At 34.9% G+C, this 12,603-nt stretch overlaps 1 protein-coding gene across 7 annotated transcripts in view; it reads right to left on the reverse strand.

The window, feature by feature from the left end:
- Nucleotides 1-12,603, reverse strand: part of USP15 (ubiquitin specific peptidase 15) — a 117,331-nt gene that overhangs the window by 68,691 nt on the left and 36,037 nt on the right. For all 7 annotated transcript variants that reach the window (XR_009550793.1, XR_009550794.1, XR_009550795.1 and 4 more), the window contains exons 4-5: nucleotides 8,258-8,384; nucleotides 3,871-4,016 (exon numbers count right to left, since the gene is read on the reverse strand). Coding sequence is in view for 4 of the 7 variants with exons in the window: in XM_007516874.3 (XP_007516936.1) it covers nucleotides 3,871-4,016; nucleotides 8,258-8,384 (273 nt within the window). In the remaining 3 variants the exon portion in view is untranslated. The remainder of the gene's footprint in view (nucleotides 1-3,870; nucleotides 4,017-8,257; nucleotides 8,385-12,603) is intronic.

Consider the following 12,603-nt stretch of genomic DNA (forward strand, 5'->3'; position numbering starts at 1 on the left):
CATTTATGAAAATCAGGCTATTATAGCATGTTTAAGATAGACAAAAATCACCTCTAACACATGAAAATTACAGGCTAAGGCAGACTATATTTTTATTTAAAAAGGCTTAGTATTTTAACTCCTTTCAGTTTAAATAAGAATTATTTTTCCTCTTCAAGTGGGTAAGACTGTAAAGAAGAAAAACTAAACACAAATAATTAACTTCACAAAATGGAGTACGTGGGGAGTTGGGCAGTAGCGCAGCAGGTTAAGCACATGTGGCACAAAGCACAAGGTCTGGCATAAGGATTCCAGTTCAAGCCGCCAGCTCCCCACCTACAGGGGAGTCATTTCACAGGTGGTGAAGCAGATTTGCAGGTGTCTATCTTTCTCTCCCCCTCTCTGTCTTCCCCATCTCTCTCTGTCCTATCCAACAACGACATCAACAATAACAAGGGCAACAAAAAGGAAATAAATAAATAAATATTTAAAAAAAAAAAGGAGTATGTGATCATCCTAAGAAGTTAACATCTAAATTTTTAGGGGAGAAACTTTTTTTTTTTATTGCCATGAAGGTTATCACTGGGGCTCAATGCGTGCATGACGATTCCACCTCTTCTAGATGGAAAATTAGGTGTCCACATGTGTGGGGGTTTATTTCTGGGCTCTCAGTTTTATTACACTGGTCAGTGTGTCTGTTTTTGTTTGAGTACCAGGCAATTTTTATTACAATGGCCCTGTATTATAGTTTGAGATCTGGGAGTGTGATGCTTCCTGTTCTGTTCTTGTTTCTCAAGATTGTTTTGGCAATTCTAGGTATTTTCTCATTCCAGACAAAACTTTTGTAGCTTTTGTTCTATTGTCTTTAAAAAGATTGGTGGAGCCTTGATGGGAATTACATTAAATTTGTATATGGTTCTGGGTAGAATATTCATTTTGATAATGTTAATTCTTACAATCCATGAATATGGAATATCTTTCCATTTCTTTGTATCTTTTCCTATTTCTTTCAGTAGTGGTTCACCATTGATAGTATACAAGTCTTTCACTTCTTAGGTTAGGTTTATTCCTAGATATATTTTTTAAATTTCTTTACTGTGAATTAATGTTTTACATTCGACAGTAAATATAATAGTTTGTACATGCATAACATTTCTCAGTTTTCCATATGATAATACAACCCCCACTAGGTCCTCTGAAGGACCTGTATTCTCCCCCTCCCCACAAACCCACCTCAGAGTCTTTTACTTTGGTGTAATATGCCAATTCCAGTTCAGGTTCTACTTGTGTTTGCTCTTCTGATCTTATTTTTCAACTTCTGTCTGAGAGTGAGATCATCTCATATTCATCCTTCTCTTTCTGACTTATTTCACTTAATATGAATTTTTCAAGGTCCATCAGGATTGGCTGAAAATGGTGAAGTCACCATTTTTTATAGCTGAGTAGTATTCCATTGTGTATATAGACCACAACTTACTCAGCCACTCATCTGTTGTTGGACACCTGGGTTGCTTCCAGGTTTTGGCTATTACAAATAGTACTGCTAAGAACATATGTGTACACAGATCTTTTTGGATGGGTGTGTTGGGTTCCTTAGGATATATCCCCAAGATATTCCTAGATATTTTATTGATTTTTTTACTGCTATAGTAAAATAGGACTGATTTCTCAATTTCTTTTCTTCTGACTTAGTGTTTGCATAAAGGAATACCACCATTTTTGTACGTTAATTTTGTAGTTTACTATATTGCTTGATAATTTACAGGAGCTTCCTGCTGGATTCTTCAGGTTTTTCTATGTACATTATCACCTGTAAATAGTGAGAGTTTGACTTTTTCTATTCCAATCTGTCTGTATTCCTTTAATTCCCTCTTCTTCCCTGATTGTTATGGCAAGAACTTCATCACCATGTTGAACAATCACAAGGATAATGGGCAGGCTTATCTAGTAACTGATCGAAGTGGGAATGCTTTCAGTTTCTCACTATTGACTATGATGTTGACTGAAGGTCTGCTGTATATGAACTTTACTAGGCTAAGGAATTTTCCATTTATTCCCATTTTTTGTAGTGTTTTGATCATGAAAGTATGTTAGATTTTGTCATGTTTGTGCTTAACCAGGTGTACTACTGCCTGGCGCTGGGATGTTACATTTTGTCAAGGGCATTTACTGAGAAGATCATGTGGTTTTTGGCTTTTCTTTTATTGATGTGATGGATAAAGAGCTCATCAAACTCAGGAACAGATAAAACACTTGATCCCGTCCAAAAATGGGGAGAGGATATGAACAAAATATTCACTAAGGAAGAGATCCAAAAGGCCAATAGACATATGGAAAGAATGTCCCAAGTCACTGACTGTCAATGAAATGCAAATAAAGACAACAGTGAGATACCACTTTACCACCCTAAGAATGTCATGCATCGGAAATGATAGCAGGGGGCTGGGCAGTAGCACACCTGGTTAAATGCACATAGTGCAAAGTGCAAGGATGCCAGTTTGAGCCCCCAGCTCCCCACCTGCAGGGGGGGATCAGTTCGCAAGTGGTGAAGCAGGTCTGCAGGTGTCTATCTTTTTCTTCCTGTCTGTCTTCCCCTCCACTCCCCTCTCCATTTCTCTCTGTCCTATCCCCCCCCCCCAAAAAAAAAGGGAAAAAATGGCTGCCAGGAGCAGTGGATTCATAATGCAGCGATAACCCTGGATGAAAAAAAAAATGACAGCAACAACAAATGCTGGAGAGGTTGTAAGGGCAAAGGAACCCTCCTGCACTGATGGTGGGAATGTAAATTGGCCCAATCCTCATGGAAAGCAGAGCAAAGAACTCTCAGAAGGCTAGAAGTAGACCTACCCTTCAACCCTGCAATTCCTCTCCTGGAGACATATCCTAAGGAATCAACCACACCCATCCAAGAATAACTGTGTATACCTATGTTCATAGCAGCAGCTTTGTAATAGCCAAAACCTGGGAGCAACCTAGGTGTCCAACAACAGATGAGTGGCTGAGAAAGTAGTGGTATATATATACACAGTGGCATATTACTCAGTCATTAAAAATGATGTATTTACCTTCTTCACCTCATCTTGAATGGAGCTTGAAGGAATCAAGATAAGTAAGATAAGCCAGAAAGAGAAGGATGATAATGCGGTGATCTCACTCACAGAAGCTGAGAAATATGAACAGAAGGGCAAAACACAAAGCAGAACTTGGACTGGGTTTGGTGTACTGCACCAAAGTAAAGGACTCTGGAGTTTGCAGTAGATGAGGACCTAGATGGAGATGAGTGTTCTGCAGAAAATTGAGTAATTTTACACATGTACCAATAATTATATTAACTATTGATTATAAACCATTAATTCCCCAATTAAAAAATATGTATGTGAAAATTAGTAAGATTTTCAGATTAAGTCTAAGGACCTTCATTTATCACCATACTCACTACTTGATATGAAAAAGACCAAATTGGGGGTTTCATGTCATCCCTGGCAGCAACTGGCAAATTATTTTCAACCCGGCTCATTGCTTATGAATTTTGCTGAGTCAGTCATATCCATTTAGGTATCTAGAATTACTTTTATGGTACAATAGCAGGATTATATTTGTGATGTATCATAAGGACTATGGAGCCAGAAATATTTATTCTTTGATCCATACATAAAGTTTGCTGATCTGTCTTTATTCACTGAAAATAATCCTTTAAAAAGTACATTATACTCAAGATAAAAAATTGAAGCAAAAGGTATAAGCAAAAGGTGAGTAGGTATTTATTAGAGATGAGTTAGAGGAAGCTAGAGACTGAAGGACCCATTAAAAAAAGAATATTCATAATGCTTGTGAGTTAAAAAAAAATTCTAGTGTTGTATGCATAAAATAAACAGCACTGCTAAACAATACCTGTCCTTGGTATAAACCAGCATCTTGAATGGTGCTATCTGGTTTATTCAGTGGTTCAAATGTATTACTCATGTATTTGTTCCACAATCTGGTCTCCTTTTCATCTGGAATATTGAAGATTTTTCTTATTTCCTTTTCAATTGTATCTAGATTTAAAGTGGAAAAATATGTAATTATAATTAATATTTTAAATACATCACATGGAAATAAGTGCTCACTAGAATAAAATTTCTAAACTTAAAAAGTCATACAGGGGGGTCGGGTGGTAGCGCAGGTTAAGCGCATGTGGCACAAGGCATAGGGACTGGCATAAGGATCCTGGTTCGAGCCCCCGGCTCCCCACCTGCAGGGGAGTCGCTTCACAGGCGGTGAAGCAGATCTGCAGGTGTCTATCTTTCTCTCCCCCTCTCTGTCTTCCCCTCCTCTCTCCATTTCTCTCTGTCCTATCCAACAACGAACAACATCAACAATGGCAATAATAATAACCACAAAGAGGCTACAACAACAAGAGCAACAAAAAGGGGGGAAAATGGCCTCCAGGAGCGGTGGATTCATAGTGCAGGCACCGAGCCCAGCAATAACCCTGGAGGGAAAAAAAAAAAAAAGTCACACAGGGCCAAGAACAGATGAGCAAATATGTGGGAGTTCAAAGAGTTCAAATATACAATATTAATGTATAACTTATGTTATACAGAATAAACTTTATTTTTTATATTATAAACTATATATATATTTTTATACTATAAACTATATATATTTTCAGATGATATGAAATACAAGTTGTAGTATGATTCACAGATGTTATAAATGAAAGTATGTTCAATTATAACAACCAAATTAATAATTCATAACAAGCTGAACAATTTAAATAGCTATCTAAATTTGAGTATATGAACACAAAAGAAAATGAAATGTCCTTTTTAAAGGGATATATCCATTGGTTAAAATTCTTTATTGCCAACATAAAGTCATATATTTTCCTATTATCTGAGAGGAAGATAATGTTTTCTTATCAAAAGCTTTCAATATGCTAGGTTTTTTCATTGTCACTTTTCCAAAACTTCACCAGAGACATAGTAGAAACACAATAAATATTTGTATAGTAAATAAGTGAACAACAAGAGGCTCTCTTCTTGCATTCTGATTAATGGTTTATTCATTTAAAATACCACAATATATAACTTTGGTCATTTTTTTAAAAAAATATATGTGTTCATGGATGAATATGGGATGATCTCACTCTCAGGCATAAGTTGAAAAACAAGATCAGAAAAGAAAACACAAGTAGAACCTGAAATGGATTTGGCATATCGCACCAAAGTAAAAAAGATTCTGGGGTGGGTGGGTGGGGACAATACAGGTCCATGAAGGATGACAGAGGACCTAGTGGGGGCTGTATTGTTATATGGGAAACTGGGGAATGTTATGCATGTGCAAACTATTATATTTACTGTTGAATGTAAAACATTAATTCCCCAATAAAGAAATAATATATATATATGTGTGTGTGTGTGTGTGTGTGTGTGTGTGTGTGTGTGTTCATGTCTTTTTGATTCTGATTGAGAGGCAAAAACAGGATGAAAAAAAATTTTTTTTCTTAACCTGAGCAGTTTAATCTGCTATAATATGGCACAGGAGTATCTATACATTTGCAATTACAGATGTAATTAAGTTTCAGTATAACAGTTTAACAAATCTTTAAAAATGTCAAAAAGTGGTCCGGGAGGTGGCACAGTTGATAAAACATTGGACTCTCAAGCATGAGGTCCTGAGTGATGTCTAGTCATTTCTCTTTCTCCTCCTCTCTTTGTCATGAATAAATAAAATCTTAAAAAAGAAAAAAAAATGTCAAACATGAGAGCTAGCAGAACCCACCATTAAATGTATATAATTCTCGTCAATAATTTGCCTACTGCAGACTTAAAACGCTGTAGATGAGATACTATATGACAAAAGGAACACATTTTTCTAAATTTTAGAATACTTAGTTTTAAGAAAAAAAACTAATAAAACACCAACCTAGCAATCATATTTCCCATAAATATAAAAATTCATTATTATAAAAATTTAGTACACCAATATTATTTATACTCTATTCAACATTCTACAGTAATCTTGTAGTCAATGAGTTTTTGATGAAGGCACTACATGAGTAAATATAGTATATTTAAAAATTTAAATTCAATTGGCCAGATATTTAAGTAATGAAAACATACACTGTATTATTCTATTTTGAAAGGGTGTATGATGTTGTTTTCACTAATATGTAACATGTATAAAGAAAAATGCACAAGTCATCAGTATATCATAATACACCCAAGTAACTAGCACCTATATTAAGAAATAGAACATTACCAAGGAAGAAAAATAGAGTTCATGATGAAGCTAGAAAACACTGGTCACTTTAGTCCTTTTTAATAAAAAATTTACCCCCCATTTAAAGCTATTGTCTCTTATTTATGCTTATTGAAAAATTTAAAATTTACATATTTATAAAAGAAAAAGAATTTTGATCCAAACTCCTAGGAGTTAGTAGAAGATGACCAGAGGTCTCTGAACCTTAATTCCACTGAGACTTGAAATGTTTGTGACCAGGAACCTTTGTTTTTGCCCCACCAGAGGTTTTTAAAATAAATGGTTATTTATTGGAAAATAAGATTATAGTATTTATATTGACTTAGAGAGGCAGTGAAGGCAGGACTGAATATATATATATATATATATATATATATTCAGCCCATATATGTGAACTTGTGAGAACTATGTCAGTTTTATGCTGGAGGGGTATGGGGGCATGGAACACTGGTGGTGGTGGTGGAGGAGGAGTGGTGTGGAATTATACACACATTATCCTGTAATTTTGTAAATCACTAATAATAAAGTGAAGCACTTATCTTTAAAGACCATAATAAAATGACATTTACATATGGAATTGCTAATATTTCAAATACTCAGCTTTAAGAAAGGAGTACATGAGTGCACTAAAACCACACCTCAAACTTACAGCTAAATAAAGATGGAGAAAATTCATATATAACACTTTATTTCAGTGAATTAGGATTAACCAAGCACTGGGTATTTAGTACGTATTTCATGAAAAGCACAGCTTAAGGCTATTTTTTCTAGCTCTGAATAGGAAGACTGTGAAACTCAAATGCAGTTTAAAATTTAGAAACACTCTTATTGACTTTTATTCAAAGAACACTTGAATGGCTTCAAAATGGAAGTCTATGAATTTTTATTCATAGGTTTGTTAGTATCTCATCCTTGCTGTATTCTGTATTCTGTATTCTCCAGTCTACACTTCTGAACAAGATCAATATAAATGCTATAATCTTATTTTCCAATAAATAATCATTTATTTTAAAAACATTTTATTCAACACATTCCTTATATTAAATTTAATGTGTGCTTTATATAATCAGAAACAATTTATGTGTTTTAACCATATACTTATATGTAGACATATACATATGTACTTTTTAATTTAAATTTGTAAATTTAATAGTGATTTACAATAAGATAATAAGTATATAGTTCCACAACATACATCTCACAAAAGTCCCATGCCTCCACCCCCCTAATGATAACCACCCTAATTTTCCTAAGGTCTTAGATATGGATCAACTCCCCCCCCCCATGCCCCGCCAAGTTCATGTGTTTTAGTTCTCTATATTCTATTTACATATGAGTGAAATAATCTGGTAGCTTTCCTTCACTTCTTTATTTACTTCATTAAGCATGATATTTTTCAGTTTAATCTATTTAGTCTATTTTGTTCCATACATATGTATTTTTAAGTATACTTATATTTGAAACTATTATTTCCCAAACTACTCATTTAAAAAACTAACAAGCAGGGCTGCTGGGTTAAGCACAGTGTAAGGTCCTGGGTTTGAGATCCCACCCCCCACCTGCAGTGAGTGGATACACTTCACAAGTGGTAAAGCAGGTCTGTAGGTGTCTTTCTCTCTCCCTCTTCCTCTCTGTTTCTCTCTGTCCTATTAAATAAAATAGGAAGAAAAATTATCATACTAAAATAGTGCTAAGTCTGTTACATTAGGTAACTAGACATACAATTTAAAGAACAGAAAGAGGAAATAATTACTTTCCATGCTATGAAGGAGAAAGATTATTACTGCACTGGAGACTAGCTGACAAGATTTGAGCATGTTTTTACTTAAATGACACACATTTTCTATTAAGTAAATTAAGTCTATTCTTTTTAAATAAGCAAAATGAAACAAATATCAAACTCATCTAGTAGATGAGTTTCAAGTAGTGCTAGAAATAGGTTAATTCAATTCTAAGCTAAGATATTTAACAGCATACAGAATCATAATTACTTTTAGCAATGGCTTAACAAAGTTGCAGGATCTTGTATTACCTATAGTATCAGCTTTGCTAAATCTTCGAGTTACAACATTATTCATGTTTCCATTTTCACAAAGTTTCAATTCTGTGAGATATACTTCTACTTTGCAGTGCTTTACAAACATACCCTGTTCAACTACCTGAAAAACAAAACAAATCCATGTCAGCTATAGCAATACACATTTCACCAATCTAACATTTTCCTAAAAGACTTTAAAATAAAACAACAGATCACCACTGAAACATAACTAATTACTGCTGCCAAAATATTCAGCTAGTCCTGTAATTGATATGTTAGTTTTCCATCTATACGATGACTTTGTTTGACCTTTATATGCACACTTAGTCATTCTATGCAACAAACATAACAGAAAGCTGTTAAGTAAACAAGCTATAAAGGAGAAAGAACAATTATATATATGTACACACACACACACACACACACACACACACACACACACATATATTAGATCACCTTTTAACAAGTATATTTCCTTTTGATCTTCCAAAGGTTAACTGTAGGATTTCAGTCATGAATACTGTTTCTGAAAATAGTAATCAGCCTGATACGTGATACATTAGACAAATATGGCAAAAGGGAGGCTCCAAATGACTTGTACTCATAAGCTCAGCTTCAATTCAGCCAGGGACTTACAAATTTGCTTTTCACTTGCTGGGAAATTATTTCAGCTCAAAAATTTCAAAAGCAATTTATCTGGTATTCAACAATATTGTGAGGATATTTTGTTATATCTCTTCCTAGTTATAACTGTTACAAAGTTCTAAAACTGTTGAAAGTCTGCACCTCTATTTACTTGACTTTACAAACTATTATATAACCTTTTTTTACCTCTTAACTAATGAGATTTGGCTAAAATCTATTACATATTTTGAGGTTTGAGGTGTAGTAAAAGACATCATGTCATTTAATTTTGTAAGATTATTTCCAACTATATTTAAGCAGAAAACTAGGAATCAAATATGTCTATCAATCAGAAATATTGGCTCTAGGGCTCAATATCCTAGTAAGGCTCCTAAAATAATACAGTAAAGTAGGTAATTAATCAAAAAATTAAGAAAATCACTCATTAAGATTTACATTGTGTATTTCTTTTTTACTAAAATGTTTTCGTTATCTTTATTTGATAGAGATAGCCAGAAATTGAGAGGGAAAGGGGAGATAGAGAGGGCGAGACACCTGAAGTCCTGCTTCACCACTAGCAAAGCTTTCTTCCCCCCTTACAGGTGAGAAACCAGGGCTCGAACATGGGTCCTTGTGCACTGTAATGTATGTACTCAACCAGGTATACCACCACTTGTCCCCAGTATATACTTTCTAAATAAGCAGTTCCACAGTTACTTTTAATAATAACCTATTTTCATAAAACCAATATATCTTGGGAAAAACTGGGTAATTTAACTATAATAAAGTGAGTAAAGAAACAAAATATATTTTTCAAACTGCATACTTTGCTATTACAACATTGTTATAATTCTATAAATGAGGCGTAATCACAAGGTAAAATCTGGCTTCTTGTCCACCATTTTATATATGAATGTGTGTGTATAGCTTTATTAATTTATGGTCACAAAGATAAAGGTGCCTTTACTTATTGAAGGCAATGCAATTTTATGCAGAATGAAATAGGTTTTATGTGTTTATTTTATTGTGAATATTAACAGCATTTTGTATATAGCCATAAAATATATTTGATAAACTTTAACATGATGTGCTTTATCAGCAAAGAAATGTTTCAAAGAAATTTTCCTTTATTCCAAGTGATTACCCTGAAAACCCAGTATGCTAACACAATTTGGAAGCATAGGGTCTAATTGACATGGTTATTTATTTCAAGGAGTTAGTTGGTTACATTCTTTTTTTCTTTCATTTTTGGTAGGATTTATGTCTAATAATTGGAACATATATCTCTGGAATTAGAGAAAGAACACTAGTGATAGAGACAGACAAGTAGGTTAACTATTATATAACAGGAGTATTGAAATTACCAGTATCAATGCATAAGAAACGAACCCTTTTATATTCCAAACACAAAGACTGCTGGATTCATTTCCTCAAAACCAAGAATATAACCATAACATCATTGTCACATGTAAAAAATTAAAACTAACGCTTTAAAAAAAAATTTTTTTTTTCCCCTCCAGGGTTATTGCTGGGGCTTGGTGTCTGCACTACGAATCCACTGCTACTGGAGGCTATTTTTTACCTTTTGTTGCCCTTGTTTTTTATTACTGTTGTTGTTGCTGTCATTGTTGAGTAGGACAGAGGAAGAGAGAGGAGAGGAAGACAGAGAGGGGGAGAGAAAGCTAGACATTTGCAGACCTGCTTCACCACTTGTGAAGCAACCTACCCCCCCTCCCCCCCACAGGTGGGGAGACAGACACTCAACCAAGATTCTTACAGCGGTCCTTGCACTTTGTGCCATGTGCACTTAACCCATTGCACTACCACCCCACCTCCCTTTAATTTTTTAAATATATTTATTTATTACTAGATAGAAATTGAGAGGGGTGGGGGTGGGTGATAAAGGGAAAGAGACAGAGAGACTCCTGCAGCCCTGCTTCACCTCTCGTAAGCTTTCCCCTGCAGGTGGGGACCAGAGGCTTTGAACCCGGGTCCCTGCACAAGGTAATGTGCAATGCTTAACCAGGTGAGCCAACATCTAGTCCCCAAAATTAAAATTAATTCCTTATAACATATATCTAGTCATACTCAAATTGTCTCTGCTATTTCATTTTTAATATATTGCTTGTATCAGGATTCAAATAAAGCCAATACACTTCAACTGACTAGTAAGACCATTAACTGAAATGTTCACCAACCCTATTTTTACTTTTGTACCTTTTAATAAGACAGAGATGGTGACATATATTCTTAACAAAATGCAGCCATCTAGTTGAGTCCTCCACCCCCACCTATTTTAGTTGCTCCTTTTTGTAATATTAGTAGGCCTTAACTAGTCAGTGCTTAGATTAATGGTAGGCAAACTATGGTCAACAGGCTAAATTCAACACAGTTCATATTTCTGTAAATAACATTTTATCAAAACACAGCCATACCCATATGTATAATCTATGGTTGCTTCCCCCCCTACCCCCGTTACTTTTTTTATTAGGAGGTTAATGGTTTATTACTTGTTGGCACATGGTACAATTTCTCACCTCACCAAGAGAGGTATCTGCAAAACACCCTGACTCAGCCTAGAGAACTCTTAGAGGCTAGAAATGAACCTATACTATGACCCTGCAATTCCTCTTCTGGAGATCTATCCTAAGGAAATAAACACAACGATTCAAAGAGATGTGTGTATACCTATGTTCATAGAGCCACAATTTGTAATACTCCCAAACTGAAAACAACCTAGTGTCCAGCAACAGATAAGTAGCTAAGAAAGTAGTGATATATATATACACAATGGAATACTACTCAGTATGACTGCTTTTATGCGCAAAACAGCAAAGTAGAGTCCACAAAAGTTATGTTAGCTTACAAAGCTGAAGATATTCACTATCTGACTTTTCACAGAAAACATTTGTTGACAATCCTTCCCCTACAGTTCTCATCCAGACTAATTCATTAGGTCTTTAATTTTGCTCAACAACTTTCTGTAACTTTCAGTGTAGAAAAAGGTAGTTTTTTTTGTTTTGTTTAGACCTAAGTATTTTGATCATTGTAAATAATATTTTATTACCATTATTTTTGTGTATGTAGCCAGGGTTTCATGCTTACACAATTTCACTATCCCAGCATTTTTTTCTTTAAACTAGAGCACTGCTCAGCTCTGGCTTATAGTGGTATGGGGAATTGAACCTGGAACTTGGGAGCCTGAGGCATGAGTCTCTTTGCATAACCATTATGCTATCTACATCCACCAGCCAACTGTATTATTCAGGTAGAAAGAGAAGGAAAGAAACATAAAGAGAGAGAAACACCACAGAGCCTATCCTCACAACAGCAGAGTCAGACCTGGGCTGTGCATATAGTAAGGCATGTATCCTTCTCTATGAGCTATCTTTCTGGCACTATGAACATTACTTTAAAATTTAGCTTTGTTGTATTATAAATATATAACTGCTTTTTCTTTTAAATATTTATTTTATTTATTCTCTTTTGTTGTCCTTGTAGTTTTATTGTAGTTATTATTATTGTCATCATTGTTGGATAGGACAGAGAGAGAAATGGAAAGAGGAGGGGGAAGACAGAGGAGAAGAGAAAGATAGACACCTGCAGACCTGCTTTACCACTTGTGAAAAAACTCCCCTGCAGGTGGGGAGCTGGGGGCTTGAACTGGGATCCTTACGCCAGTCCTTGCACTTTGTGCCACCTGCACTACACCCACT

The sequence above is a fragment of the Erinaceus europaeus genome, chromosome 7 (genome assembly GCF_950295315.1).
Source record: "Erinaceus europaeus chromosome 7, mEriEur2.1, whole genome shotgun sequence".
NCBI lineage: Eukaryota > Metazoa > Chordata > Mammalia > Eulipotyphla > Erinaceidae > Erinaceus > Erinaceus europaeus.